This window comes from Eleutherodactylus coqui, chromosome 3 (assembly GCF_035609145.1).
Source record: "Eleutherodactylus coqui strain aEleCoq1 chromosome 3, aEleCoq1.hap1, whole genome shotgun sequence".
Taxonomy (NCBI): domain Eukaryota; kingdom Metazoa; phylum Chordata; class Amphibia; order Anura; family Eleutherodactylidae; genus Eleutherodactylus; species Eleutherodactylus coqui.
In genome coordinates this window covers 14572392-14586047 of record NC_089839.1, presented here as the reverse complement: position 1 = coordinate 14586047, position 13656 = coordinate 14572392, and the positions used below count along the sequence as shown (strand labels likewise).

Sequence of the window (13656 nt, the reverse complement as noted above, 5' to 3'; positions counted from 1 at the left end):
TTTTACCGTGATTACCGTGGTGTTTTGACCGCCGGTATGACGCTCGCATTGATTTCAACAGAGCCTCGCAGACATGAACGCGGCGCTCAGTTTTCAAGTGCCGACTGTTCTATTTTTCGTGTTTAGCGCACCTCATCAATGATGGGGTGCGCTAAAGCCGCTGACCGAGGCAGGAATGCTGCTTCCAAAAAAAAAAGTTAAATCGCAGCACTTTGCCGGGGCCGCGTGTGAGAGCGGGCGAAAAGTGGTTTCTCCAGTTTGTTGATCTTTTTTTAAATGTAGGCGTTTTCAAGGGCGAGAAAAAAACGGGCTGTTAGAAAACCGGATTTAAAAACAAAACAAAAAAAACAAAACATAAGTGAACGTTTGCCTTTTCTTTTGGGACCCAACAGTCAACTGCGCCACCATGTGCTGCAAAATACACCAACTGAAGTGCAAACCAGTAAGACGTCCGTATACCAGCCATCCACGTTTTTGCTCTGAAACTCTGTATATGTCAACGTTAACATTTTTATACATTTACCAGCATGAATCCGTGTGGTTTAGCGTACACAGAAAACGCAGTGCGAACGCCACCTAAATGACAGATCGCTGAAATAAGCGCCTGTCAACGACACGGTGACCTGAAGAATCCCTTTAGGAGCTTTGTAAGAGTCTCTTATTACATGCGAGAGCCGAGAGGTGTAAAAGCTAAACATTTTATTAACAATGAATACAGAAAACCCGCAGCTTGGCGTAATGGGGAGGCCGGCTCCGTAAATGAGAGCAGCTGGTCCTGGACAAGCCAAGATGGCCGAACCGCTTCTCTGAGTACCTGAAGCACAATGCATTGTTAGTGTAAGACAGTAGACACGGCTGCGATTGGCCCGCACTGCTCACAAGAACAATGCCGGCCAATCAGATCAGGATGTAGCGTCTTAGACTACCAATGCACAGTGTGTATCAGGCAGTCAGCCATCTTGGTTTGCCCGGGCCTGGAGGGGCACTTGAACACTTGGTGTAAAGTTCCGCAGCGATTTGATATCTTCTATTTCTTCTTTCCTTTGCTTGGTTTGGCAAAAAGTGACGGGTCGATCTGCTCTCTGGTAAGTCCGCGCACGGAGAAGAGTCTGGCTGCCCGTTCCTGCAGCGTTCCACCACATTTTAGGCTGAGCGCCATGAGTTCAACTTTCAACTTTTCCAGCCCCAGTGCTTCCAGCTCCGAAGCCGAGGTGAATGCGAGGAGGTTAAAGGAGGCGGAATCCTGTTAGCAAGACAGAAGAGAAAGCGATCATGAAGAATCCGAGCAGCGGCATAACAGCATATGGAGAACTTCTGACATTGAAGAGCTTTCCTGTAACCTAAAAGCCTCTCACCCAAATCCATGTACGCTGAATGTGTGCAGGGTTTGTATGGGGCGGGCTCAATACCTGATGGGTAATGGCTGTAAAACAGCTCGGAGGACATCCAGCCGCAGTGGTAAGTGCTGACTGCGGCATTTAAACTCGATAGTTGGGTAACATTTAGTTGCCATAGCAGACTAAGGCCTAATGAAGGCTTCTAGGCCCGCCATGGATTTCAGCCTACTAAGCCATGCCTGTGGCAGGACTTAAAGGGGTTGTCTCGCGAAATCAAGTGGGGTTAAGTACTTCTGTATGGCCATATTAATGCACTTTGTAATATACATCGTGCATTAAATATGAGCCATACAGAAGTTATTCACTTACCTGCTCCGTTGCTGGCGTCCCCATCGCCATGGTTCCGTCTAATTTCGGTGTCTTCTTGCTTTTTTAGACGCGCTTGCGCAGATGGGTTTCTCCCTTCGGCTCGGCAGCATTGGCGTTTTGGCTCCGCCCCTTGTACGCGTCATCACGTAGCTCTGCCCCATGACGTGTGCCGGTTCCAGCCTCCTGATTGGCTGGAATCGGCACGTGACGGGGCGGAGCTACGCGATGATGCGTACAAGGGGGCGGGGCCAAAACGCCAATGCTGCCGAGCCGAGCCGAAGGGAGAAGACCCATCTGCGCAAGCGCGTCTAAAAAAGCAAGAAGACCCCGAAATTAGACGGAGCCAGGGAGACGGGGACGCCAGCAACGGAGCAGGTAAGTGAATAACTTCTGTATGGCTCATATTTAATGCACGATGTACATTACAAAGTGCAATAATATGGCCATACAGAAGTGCATAACCCCACTTGCTGCCGCGAGACAACCCCTTTAAGTGTCACTAAATATATTACGTACTGCAACACTGTAGTACAATATATGGTATTGCAGTCCCCCATGTGACTAAAGAAAAAAAAGTAACAAAAAACTTGGTGTACACAAATCAAAACAAATCCCTCCCCCAAAAACATAATTGGCATCGCCCCGTCTGTAAAAGTGGTGCGCCTTAAAGGGGTCGTCCAAGTTGTTTGTTTTTTGTGATAACATGTGCCTCATGCAGCAGCATGACACATACTCCCCTCCCCCGTCTCCCCGCTGTGTCCCGCACCGCTGCTCCCTCGTGATGTCATATTTACAGGTAGTAATAGCCTCTGTATGGGATGTCATCGGCTGCTGCAGCCAGCGGCACAGCTCGGCACACGGTCACTGACTGCAGCAACCCGTGACGTCCCGTACAGACTGACTGCAGCCAGTAAACAAACACTGGGCACGGAGGACCGAGCGCCGGCATGGGGGCTGCAGCGAGGTGGGAGAGGCGAGTACATGTCTGTCTGTTATGTGGCTGCACTGGGACGACCCCTTTGAATAAGCAATGTTAATATATGACAGCAACTTACCGCACTAGGAGTTCCCTGCTGTGTGTCAGCAGTAACATGCAGCTTCTCTGGTTGTGGATCTGAGGACTCTGGCATGGAGCCGCCTTCCTCTCGGTTGTCTGTGCGGAGGTCAGTGGGTGCAATCCTGGAGGAGCACGGAGCTTGCTTATGAGGATCACATACTGGCTGCTCCACATCTGTGGACTCTTGCATGGAGCCGCCTGGCTCTCGGTGCTCTGTGCGGAGGATGGTGGTTGTAATACCGGAGGAGCGCTGCGCTTGCTCATCCTGATCACATAGCGGCTGCCCCACATCTGTGGACCCTTGCATGGAGCCGCCAGGCTCTCGATGTTCTGTACTGGGCCCAGCGGTTACATTACTGGCGGAGCGCTGCGCTTGCTCATCTGAATCACATACCGGCTGCCCCACATCTGTGGACTCTTGCATGGAGCCGCCTGGCTCTCGCTGCTCTGTACTAGGCCCGGTGGTTGTATTACTGGCGGAGTGCTGCGCTTGCTCATCTGGATCATTTATCGGCTGCTTCACATCTGCAGCCGCAGAACTTCCCGCTGCGATGCATTCTGGACTCTGCTCAGCGGCTGCATTAGTGGAACAACAAGGTGCATCGGAATCGCTGTCGGAGGTCTGCGGTCTCTGTCCAGCGCTGCTACACGATGCAGACGTAGAGGGGGATTCATAATCGCTTTCACTGCTGCTGTCGGAACTGGAAGACGCTTCTAAACCCTCCAATCCCGTCCTGCAAGAAAACACAATTATTAGACTTGCAATCGCTACACAGCTGGAGCGCAACATCAAGCGTGCGTTCACACAGGGTGGAAATGCCATGGCTCCACAGTAAAAAAAACTCTGCAGCAAAAAGTTACGGTGCGGTTACAGCAGAAAAACCACCGCGTAAGTTTTTTCCCCTCACTTTAATAGCAAACATGTCCGCTACGGATAAAGCACAGCGTTTCCACAATGTGTGAGCGCACCCTAGATGGGTAATGTCTGATGAATGGAGGTCCGACTGCTGGGACCCCAGCGATCTCAAGACTGGAGCGCGCAAATGTCCTAAGTGAGCATGGCGGCAGTGCGCATGCTTGACTGCTGGAGATCAATGCACTCGGCAATCTCCCTTCATCCCATTTTAGTGAACGATCACGCATGCGCAGCAGCGCTCTAATCACACACAGCATTCAAAATCTAAAACACGCGCCTTGGAGGCCTTTGTTAGGTCCAAGGTGTCTACGGTGATGCCAGCCCCAACAACTGTTGCTTCACGGGGGCTCCCTTTCTGTCTTGCACAGGGCTGCAATCATGTTTACCTGTCCGGATCGAAGGCTGCACCAACGAGATCAAGGCAATAAAAAGCACGCCATGGCCGCTCCCTGTGATACATCAGCAAGTAGCTAAAGGCGATGTACCACTATATAAAGTTATCTCGTATGCACAGGATAGGGCTAACTGTATGATGGATGGGGGTCTGGCTGCTGGGACCCCCAATGACCCCAACAGTTGCCATATGAATAGAGGACATACATGCATCCCTGCTCCATTTATTGCAGCATCAAAGAATGCCGAGCGCTTGCACGCCGCTATTTCTGGTGCCGTCACTGAAATGAATGGAGCAGCAGCGCACAGGAATATCCTCCACTGCGGTCATGGGGGGTCCATTGGAATCTCCACCAAGCCCCGAGAACAGCGATCTCAGATCAGGTCAGATAGAGGATAACGTTAGGTCTTGCTACAACCCCTTTAAGATCTGTGCTGCATGATGAGTGTGCAGGCGAAGGGCTTCTTCAGACCAACTGGTTCAATTTTGGTAAGTAAGAAACGGCCCAACTGTAATCTATATGTGTGCGTCGCATCTGTACGCATTTTTTTGCATAGCATTAATGACTGTAATGGGTCAAGTGCGCAGTCCGTTGTAAACATGCAATCTGCACGGATGTGAAAACTACTTGTATGAATAAGCTCTTAAAGGGGTTGTACTAAGATTACAAGTTATCCCCTATACGCAGGTTAGGGCATAACTTGCTGATGAGTGGGTGTCCCACTACTGAGACCCCCCCCCACTGATCTGGAGAACTGTGGATAGGAGAGAAGGATGTTCTGGTACAACCCCTTTAACCACATGCGCTATAATATGTCTCACATGCGCCCTCTAGTGATCACTTAAGGGGAAAACAAAACATTTAGAATATTAATTAGATGTTGCATCCTACGATGCCAGTTTGTGACACGTCGCTGTTTTTGTGGAACGGCCTACACCCCCAATATTACTATCACCCCTTACCAGAGGCATTGCTTTTTTCCCGATTCCTTTTCACCGCCATTCAGTTTCTTCCTGCGTTTTCGAGTGTCGCTGGAATCTGCAGAAACCGCTGAGCTTGAAGAAGCTTGTAAACCTGCGCAAACACAGAAATATCGTTACTGTATGAAGCTCCAGCTTTCTTATATTCTTGGTGTAGACATGACAGCCCCCCCACCATACCCCCGGGGACGGGCCTGCCGGTGACACGTGATCATGACGACACAGCTGATGGCTATAATGGCCTCCAGAAAGATCCAGTATAGTCACCGTGTGGAGCGCCCCCTACAGAGGAAATGCACTCATGTTCTTGTGATGTCAGACAAGATTGCTGAAGTTTGTGATCTCTAACTTCTGGGATGAAAGAAGTTTCTGCTACTGGAAATCAGACAACCTTTTAAAGGGATAGTCCCATTCTAAAATGGCTTATGGGTACTGTGCGCCAGCACTTTACGCTTGCTGGGTGTCTAACTTGTGGACCCTCTCCGATCCCGAGAATGAAGGGACTGCAGTGCTGATTTAGTTCGCCTTTCTCTTCTACGTTTTCCCTTTGCAATGAGGCAGAGAACTGCAGTGGGCCCCATTCATGTGACCAGGACCATACCGCAGTGTCTGCACAGCGGGTCACCGGCGGTTTAGCACTGACAAGCACCCCTTTAGTCCATGCCAGCGGCAGATGTCAGTCAGTCCGGGAGTCCTTTGTTGGGCTCCTGGCTGCAATGTATTGTGAGGCTCCGACAGGCCGTCAAACCTCTTGGATGCTGCGGCGGTCACTATTTACCATAGCTTATAATGAGCGAAATGGCCAGGATCAGGTGGGAATTCAATCCCGGCCACCGTAGCTGGATATAGACTGCGTATTACAGCTGGCAGCCGCTAATAACTGCATAGGCACGGCTCTTATGCCCATGCCATCCACTGGCTTCACCGTTATATCCATTTACAATAAGTCCAATGGCAGGAGCAGGAGAAAGAAGAGAGAATCTGAGATCCCCGCAGTCAGTCGCCCATCCACAGAGTACAAAACACAGCGTTATCTTCATCTGGTTAGTAATATTTACCCCGGTCTGCTTGAATATTTCAGGTGCTCCGAGGGAGCGGGAGTCAAATGGCTTGAAGAGCAACAAAGGAGAAAAGCCGGATCTTTAAAAACACGTCTTATTACAAAAAAATTCCATACAGTTCTAAATAATGGGCGCCGTGCGACCCCAGGTCAGCGAGCAGAGGCGTTCCGAAAGACACTGCTTTCTTCAAAAAAGTTATATATTTTTTTTCTCCTTCTCTTTAATAAATATATTATTAAAAAATATTTTTGAAGTTTAGCCCCCGGTAAGGGATTCCAACTTCCAATACATTTTCTCCAATCCCCTCCTCTTTTCCTGCTTCAATACCGCAGAATCTGAATGACTCCTAAGAGCCGCACGAAGAATTTGTGTTCTTTATCTCATTAATATGCCCCATGCGGCGGGTTATTAACTTGCGACTCCTGCAGCCTGTATAGATGTCATTACAATTAAGGCAAAACATGCTGTAAATGACATGTTTACTATCACAAATGATGACATTTTTAACCCTTTCCAATCCACTGTCAGACATCTTCCTACATTGTGATTGAAGCTTGTACAGCTCCAATGTCAGAAGACGTCCGACAGGGTATTCTCACCGTCTATTGCCAGTCGCTCCGCTGTCAAAGCCTCTCTGGCGTACACACACTGGCTTTAGCCAGCAGATGGCACCGTTGTAGAACAGCAAAAAGAGAAAGCCTTTTAGGAAACACTGAATCCAAAATTGGATTGGAAAGGGTTAATATTGAACTCAGATTTACCATCCGCACTTTCAGTTTTAGTCCCATGTCTACAAGCTCCACATCCAGCGCCGCCGCATGTGAAACCCCTTCTGGGATCACCAGCAGTGGAATGACTTGCAGATAACTTGTTCACTAAGTTTCTATTTCTTCTTGGAATACATTGTTGCCATTTTCCAATATTTGATTTAGAATTTTGTCCCTTTTAGGACGATTAGATGAGAGAAAGACAAAGGTTTCAAGATTCCTGCTATAAACTGTCAGCAGTCAGTCCTCTGTCTTATAGTTCTGATTACTTGATCCTCCAACAAGACCTTTCTATCCATGTTATTAACCCTTTTCGTAGCTCTATTCAAACACTCAGTCTCTGTATCCCCGACCTTTTAGTCGTCTGCATCTATCAGCTTCAGCGACTCTACAATCCTTTTTTAGGGAACACGTATAATTAGTTCCCCTATGGGTATCGCTTTAACGGTCTGAGATGGGTGACAACTTTTGGCTTGTAGAATAGTATTACCTGCAGTACTTTTCCTAAAAAAGGAAGTTTCCACTTATTCACAGAGAGCATTGAGATAATTTATGAATTCCTGTGCGGAGGCCCCAGCGAGATCCCATATAATGTCATCTATGAAGCGTGCGCACCACACTATCTGAGGTTTATATGGGTTGGAATGAGAGTAAATATATTGTTCCACCCACCCACCCCATCAGATTAGTTAGTGTCAGAGTCTCGCCCCCGTGGGGCTCCCGATATTTGTAGGTAAAAACTACCAAACGCAAAAAAATAGTGTTTTAATAAATACCCCACACCCGTTACGATAACTTCTCACTGTATATGCTGCGATCAAGAAAGCAGCGTCTTTCCAGCCGTGTCTGTGCGCTGACATGGGGTCACATGGTACACATCATCATTTTATGGATTTTTTGTAAAATAGTGTTTAAGAAGCCGGCTTTTCTCGTTTGTGGTTGCTATTCATAGAGTAGGTGATAGAAGTCTGATCGGTGGGGGGCCTCATTACCAGGAGCCCAATTCCAAGAATCGGAGTCCCCTTCTCCTCCTCACAGCAGCCGCACTGCACTCACCTGCTTTGAAACTGAGATTGAATGGAGCAGCGGTCACACATGCGTGGCATCGCTCCATTCATTTAAAACGTAGCTGACAGAAATGGCCAAGTAAAAGCCTCACTTATGGGGTTGGGGGGAGGCTTGACATATAAGCCCTACCCCAAAACTAAGCCCTAGCTGCAGAAAAAAAAAATAGAATACAAATCACCTAAGCAGCGCTGTGCAGCTCCGCTGCATCTTCTCCCCGGTCCCTGTCACTGGTCTTCAGCCTTCCTCTCTGTTGCACTGCATGAAAACGCGGTTATTGTGCGGTACTTTGACAGTAGGAAATCCTATCAAAGCCCTAACTGCAGGAGACAAAAACAAAATAAAAAATACAGCTGAGCGCTGTGACTCTCAGCCAATCAGAGCCAGCACTCGATGAGCCAATCACAGCCATTCACTGGCTGCGATTGATTCATCGAGCGGTGGCTCTAACTGGCTGAGCCGCGGCCCTCAGCCAATCAGAGGCAGCACTTCCCGGAGGCGGAGACTTTCCAATCCCTGGCCAGAAGGAATGCTGAAGACCAGTGCTGGCGACCGGGGAGAAGAGCAGTGGAGATGACAGCGTTTCTAGGTGATGTATTCTATTTTTTTTCTCCTGCAGCTAGGGCTTACTTTACGGCTTTGATAGTAGGATTTCCTACTGTTAAAGTTGCATCGCACCGCACAATAACCGCGTTTTCATGCAATGCAACAAAGGGGAAACTACAAAACCTCGCAGGTCGCGTGCATATCGCAAAACTTGCAATGTCGCATGCCACAAAACATTGCAAATGTGAAAGGAACCCACAGGAAAGCATGGGCTTCACATACATGGGTTTTGTAGCGATGCGATTTTGTAGCCGGTGTGAAAGAGGCCTTAAAGGGGCGGTATGGGGAGAAAAGAAATTTACATTGAAATCCGCTCTGCATAAAAACAGTCACATTTGCCTCATCCGATGCCCGCAGCTCTTGCCCCAATAGCGCCCGGTCAACCACTGCATTCTTCTGCCTCCAGGGATGCCATCCTGTCACGTGACCACTGCAGCCAATTACCATCTGCATCCAACTCAGGATCAGCCAGTAAAGGGCTGCAGCAGTCATATGTCCCCATGATGGAAGAGGCGGAAGAAGACTGCAGTGGTTGGCCGGGCACCGTTGGCAGTGGAGCTGCAGGGAAATGGGGTGAGGCAAGTACAACTATGTTTTGATGCAGCGCTGGGCAGATTTGAATGTAATTCCCCCCCTCGTACTGCCCCTTTAAGTCCATTGGCACGCAGCGACTAGACCGAGTGACAATCCCCAGAGATCGCCCTGTATATAAGAAGGCAGTTGTACCTTTAATCACCGAGTCCTCGAGCCTCTCGGACATGTCGCTGCACTGCCGATGATACTCCGGATCAGTGAAGTAATGTTTGGGCTCGGCTAGTTTGCGTTTTAGCCTCTCCAGGCGCCGCTGCTCCTTTTCGGCTTCCCGCTCCGCCTGTTTCTTTATCCATTCCGCCATTCTAGGAAAAGAGAAACACAATAAAAGTATAACTTATTAGATTTGGGCAAAGGGACAATAAATGATCCACAAACTCCCGCATCACTACGCAACGGGACAAGTGGGGACATTCTGGACTCTGAGGAGGGCGGGCACCCCGGGGGGCTGTTAGGGCGGCCATGCAACTTCCCCACAAACTACAGATTAGTGAATAGAACTTTTGGCGAGACGATAACTGGAGGCGCTCCGCTTACTGCCACCCCTCCCCCTTCAGGTCTATACAGATAGCTTACGCCTTCTCGTGGTTGACATCCCTCAGCCGCCTCCCGCTCAGGTCACGGCAGGCCTCCCTGTTCGTCGTCTTCTCGATCTGCGCACCGAGCGCACGGAGCATCGAGCCGAAACCTTAAAGGAAACGATAAAGTGTGAAAACATGTCAGGCATTTATTAAACCCCAGGGGTCGGTTAAAGGGGTCCTCCGGCTCCTGGACCACATGCCCTTGTTAGCGCCCACGTGATATACGGACGTATACGAACACATCGGCAATGCTGTGATGATTTCTCGGATGCCGATCGACCCTGCAGATAAGTTACCAACAAGGTGTTCCCAGGACTTCACTGTCCGCTAAATATGCACCCGGCGCGTCGATGACTGCAGTGTAAAGCAGGGAGAACACTTTTCTCATAAACACTCCGGACACAAACTAGAAGATTCTTTCAGCGCCCAGAAGTCAAATGAGAAATGGCGGAGTCAAAAATGGGACAGCTGCCATCTTTAATGAGGGAGACGCAACCAAACGCTTCTGGATATGAGAGAAGATTCTAGAAGCCGTACAGCAGCCTGCGGATGTGCCATAGATGACTCCGATGGGAAGAAACCTTAAAAATGACAGATCTGATTTAACCCCTTAAGGACATGGCCCTTTTTTTCCCTTCAATTTTCGCTTTTTCCTCCCCCTTTTAAAAATCATAACTCTTATCTATTAGCGCTGCCGTCGGAGGGGTTTTTTTGTTTTCTTTTTTCGGGGACAAGTTGTATTTTTCATTGGCGCCATTTAATGTACTGAAAAATATTTAAGTGGAGTGAAATGGGAAAAAAAATTAAATCCCGCCATCTTTCAGTGCGTCTTGTTTCTACGGCGCCCAAACTGGCACTAAAATGACCTGCTGCCGTTATTCTGCGCTCGGTGCGATGACTGCCAGACCGAATTATGATGTTTTATTCCTGTACTATTTTTTTCAAAGACATTTAATTTTTTGATGATGTTTTGTCGCCGTCTTCTGACCGCCATAACTTTAATTTCCTGTCGACGTAGTTGTGCCGGACGGCCTGTTGTTTCTGTTGGTGCCATTTTCGAACTCGTATGACTTTGTGATCACTTATTACATTTTTTTCTTGGAGACGGACTAAGAAAAAAAAAAAAAGGCATTTCTGGCGTTCTTTCTTTTGTCTGACGACGTTCACCGTGCGGTAAATAATGTGTTACTATCATGCAGACTTTTACGAATGCGGCGATACCAAATACGTGCGTTTTAGTATTTAGATTATTTTATTATAAATATGGCAAAAGTTTTTTTTTACTTATTTTATTTTTATTACTAATTAGTAAAACTTTTTACTTTTTTTTTTTTTTAGTCCCCACAGGGAATAAAAACTTTCACTGCTTTGATCGCCCCTGCAGTATGATGTCATACCAGAGCATTACATCATACCGCGATCTGTCCGGCAGTCTAACAAGCCAACCCACGGGCACGGCTTGATAGGCAATTTGCAATGAAAGCCCTGTGGCCTTTCAGAAAGCCCCCGGCTGCCATGGCAACTGCACGGCCACCCATGATCTTATCGTGGGGGTAGGTGTGGTATCCTTGAACTTTGGTTGCGGCGTTTAAAGGGTTAACAGCTCCACCGGGCGGCGCGGCTTATCGGAGCTGTTGCGGGCAGGTGTTGTACATACCTCAAAGCTGCAGGACGTAACTGTACGCCTTGCAGCGTTATGGGGTTACACGGACTGCTTCATGAAGACCCCCGTGCCGCAGACCACTAAGGGTGGCAAACTGGGACCAAGCAAAACACTACAGTTCCTTCAATCCAGCGCCAAGGTAACCCATCCTGCAGTCCCGCTGGACCAACAGCTCCTCCTCCTGACCCCCCCGGACACACGACACGCGGCTGGGCTGAGCGGTCATACGTGTTACAAGGGGACGGAGGAGAAAGCTGCGGCTGCATGGCTCTGAGGGGGAGAGCAGAGGGACCCAGCAATGGCACTCATCGGCCGCCGCCACCAGGGAGGAGCGTCCGGAGCGCCCGAACGCAGAGCGTCTCCCGGCAGAATCTGCGGCTCAGGATGCCGGATCGCACTACAGACTCACCTCCTTTGCCCCCACATAGTCGTGGCTCCACGCTGTACACAGCGCCGCTCCGCAGCGTCTCCTCTGCGCCGACACGGCGGCCATTGCACTTCACATAGAAATCACGCAGACTCTGAAATTAGAGAAGAAACACGTATGAGGCGCGGCGCCGGTACAGGCGGTCTCACAGGGAGCGCGGACTAAAGAGCGGGAAATAAGCACCAAAATCAGCAACATTACGGGACGTTCGCAGCGTGGATTCCACCTGTAAAGCCGCGGCGCAAATCTGTGGCTGTCCGGCTGCGGTTCTCGATGCGGATCTGTGCGCAGATTTAGTCCTGTCGATGGGCGGCATTTCCATGCAGACGCACGCGGCGCCTCCTCACCCGTGTAAACGCATCCACATACGGATTTTGGTGCGGATCCGCCGCAGAACAGCCATAGATTGGGCCGCGGTTTTACAGGCAGACTCGACCGTGAGGGGCGCTCACACGGGGCGGGCGGCTGCGGATCCCACCGCTTCTAATGGGGGGTGAATTCAGCACCAAAATACGCAGACGCGGTTTTTAATGTGGAATTTGCGCTGCGGAACGTCAGCTGTGGACAACCTACAGCAAACTCCGCCCCTTGTGGACTTACCGCCGAGCCGCTGCAGACTCCACCCCCTCCACTGAAACAAACGCTGCATCAAAAACCGCATGGGACTTCAAACCAGCGGCGGGGGGTCTTCATAGGAAATTCAGCGCGTATTTGCCGCTGCGGAAAATGTACACCGTTTCCACTATGTGTGAGCGTACCGTAAACGGGCCGCCGCCGCAGTCATGGCGACACAGCAACTTTACAAATAGTCATGATTGTCAGTTATACTATTTTGCGTCTCCATGGTAACAGACTACAAACAGTCCTGCTGTAGCCGGATGTGACGGCTTCCCCGACTACTCAGCCTACAGCCAGTACAAGGGGCGCCACGTAGCCGTAACCATGGCGATACATAGCTCTGCACAGGGACTGTAAACGTAAAACAGCCAACCGCAGAGGAGGAGGAGGGGGGGTGGGGGGCCTCACTTGCTACCAGGGGCCCCTGAGGGGGTACTAGAATTGTTGTCGTGGCCCCTCTTGCTACCAGAGCCACTAAGAGGGACACTTACTATTGGGTCCTGACAAGCCCCGCCCCGACCACGCCCCCGGCAGGGGTTTCCCTTAGAGGGTAACGCCTCTCATACAACTTCGTCTACAGAAATCTAAAAGTTTTGGTTTCTGGCAAGTCGATAGAAAACATCAAAAATGACACAAAAACTGTCCGCGTCACTAAGGGGTTAAGGTCTCTGCCGCCGGTCTCACTTAGAGTGTCAGCTCTTGGGGTCAGAGCCCCATCTATATACTACCGCCGGTCACTCACCGCGTCCCCGGCGGGCAGGAGCTCCCGCACCAGTCCTCCAGGGGGCGCCTCACACACCGACAGCCGGCCGCTGCCAGCCTCCCGCACCCACAACACCAGCGCAGCCATCTTTGCCTCTCTGGAGCAGCCACAGCGTCACGAGCAGCGGGCGAGGCGGAGTTTCCAGGAAGTTACGTAAAAACGTGCCTACGTCACGCACGACAGGCAAGGGCGCGGCCGCCATCTTTGATCAGGCAACGCCGACCAAGCGCCTCCGGATACAACATGAGAGAAAATTCTAGAAACTAACTACGCAGTCGGACTTAATACGACAACACTCGGCCGCGGCGGGGATCCTGCGACTGAAATCTCTACATTAATCTGTATTCTCTGTAATTTGGCCCCAAGTAGAGTTTTGGCGCCGTAAGGGTTTCATAATTCGCCATAGAGCGTTGCGGCGATGAGAAAAAGCGGTATTTACAGAATTTGTTTTTTCCAAGGT

General features: G+C 49.9%; 1 protein-coding gene across 1 annotated transcript; it reads right to left on the bottom strand.

Annotated features, from left to right (window-relative positions):
- Positions 1 to 684: 684 nt before the first annotated feature.
- SDE2 (SDE2 telomere maintenance homolog) lies at positions 685 to 13353 on the bottom strand. The gene is made up of 7 exons (XM_066595148.1): positions 13176 to 13353; positions 11798 to 11909; positions 9721 to 9832; positions 9280 to 9449; positions 5037 to 5148; positions 2762 to 3497; positions 685 to 1243 (listed from the first exon to the last, which is right to left on the bottom strand). Exons 1-7 carry the CDS (start codon positions 13281 to 13283, stop codon positions 1028 to 1030), a joined length of 1566 nt encoding a protein of 521 aa, XP_066451245.1. The 5' UTR covers positions 13284 to 13353; the 3' UTR covers positions 685 to 1027.
- Positions 13354 to 13656: the final 303 nt, after the last annotated feature.

Coding starts and splice junctions, on each gene's coding strand:
- SDE2 (XM_066595148.1), bottom strand. CDS start 13,283: ATGGCTGCGCTGGTGTTGTGGGTGCGGGAGGCTGGCAGCGGCCGGCTG. Junction 9,450..9,720: donor GATGTCAACCACGAGAAGGC/GTAAGCTATCTG, acceptor CTCTTTTCCTAG/AATGGCGGAATGGATAAAGA. Junction 5,149..9,279: donor CGAGGACTCGGTGATTAAAG/GTACAACTGCCT, acceptor GTGTTTGCGCAG/GTTTACAAGCTTCTTCAAGC.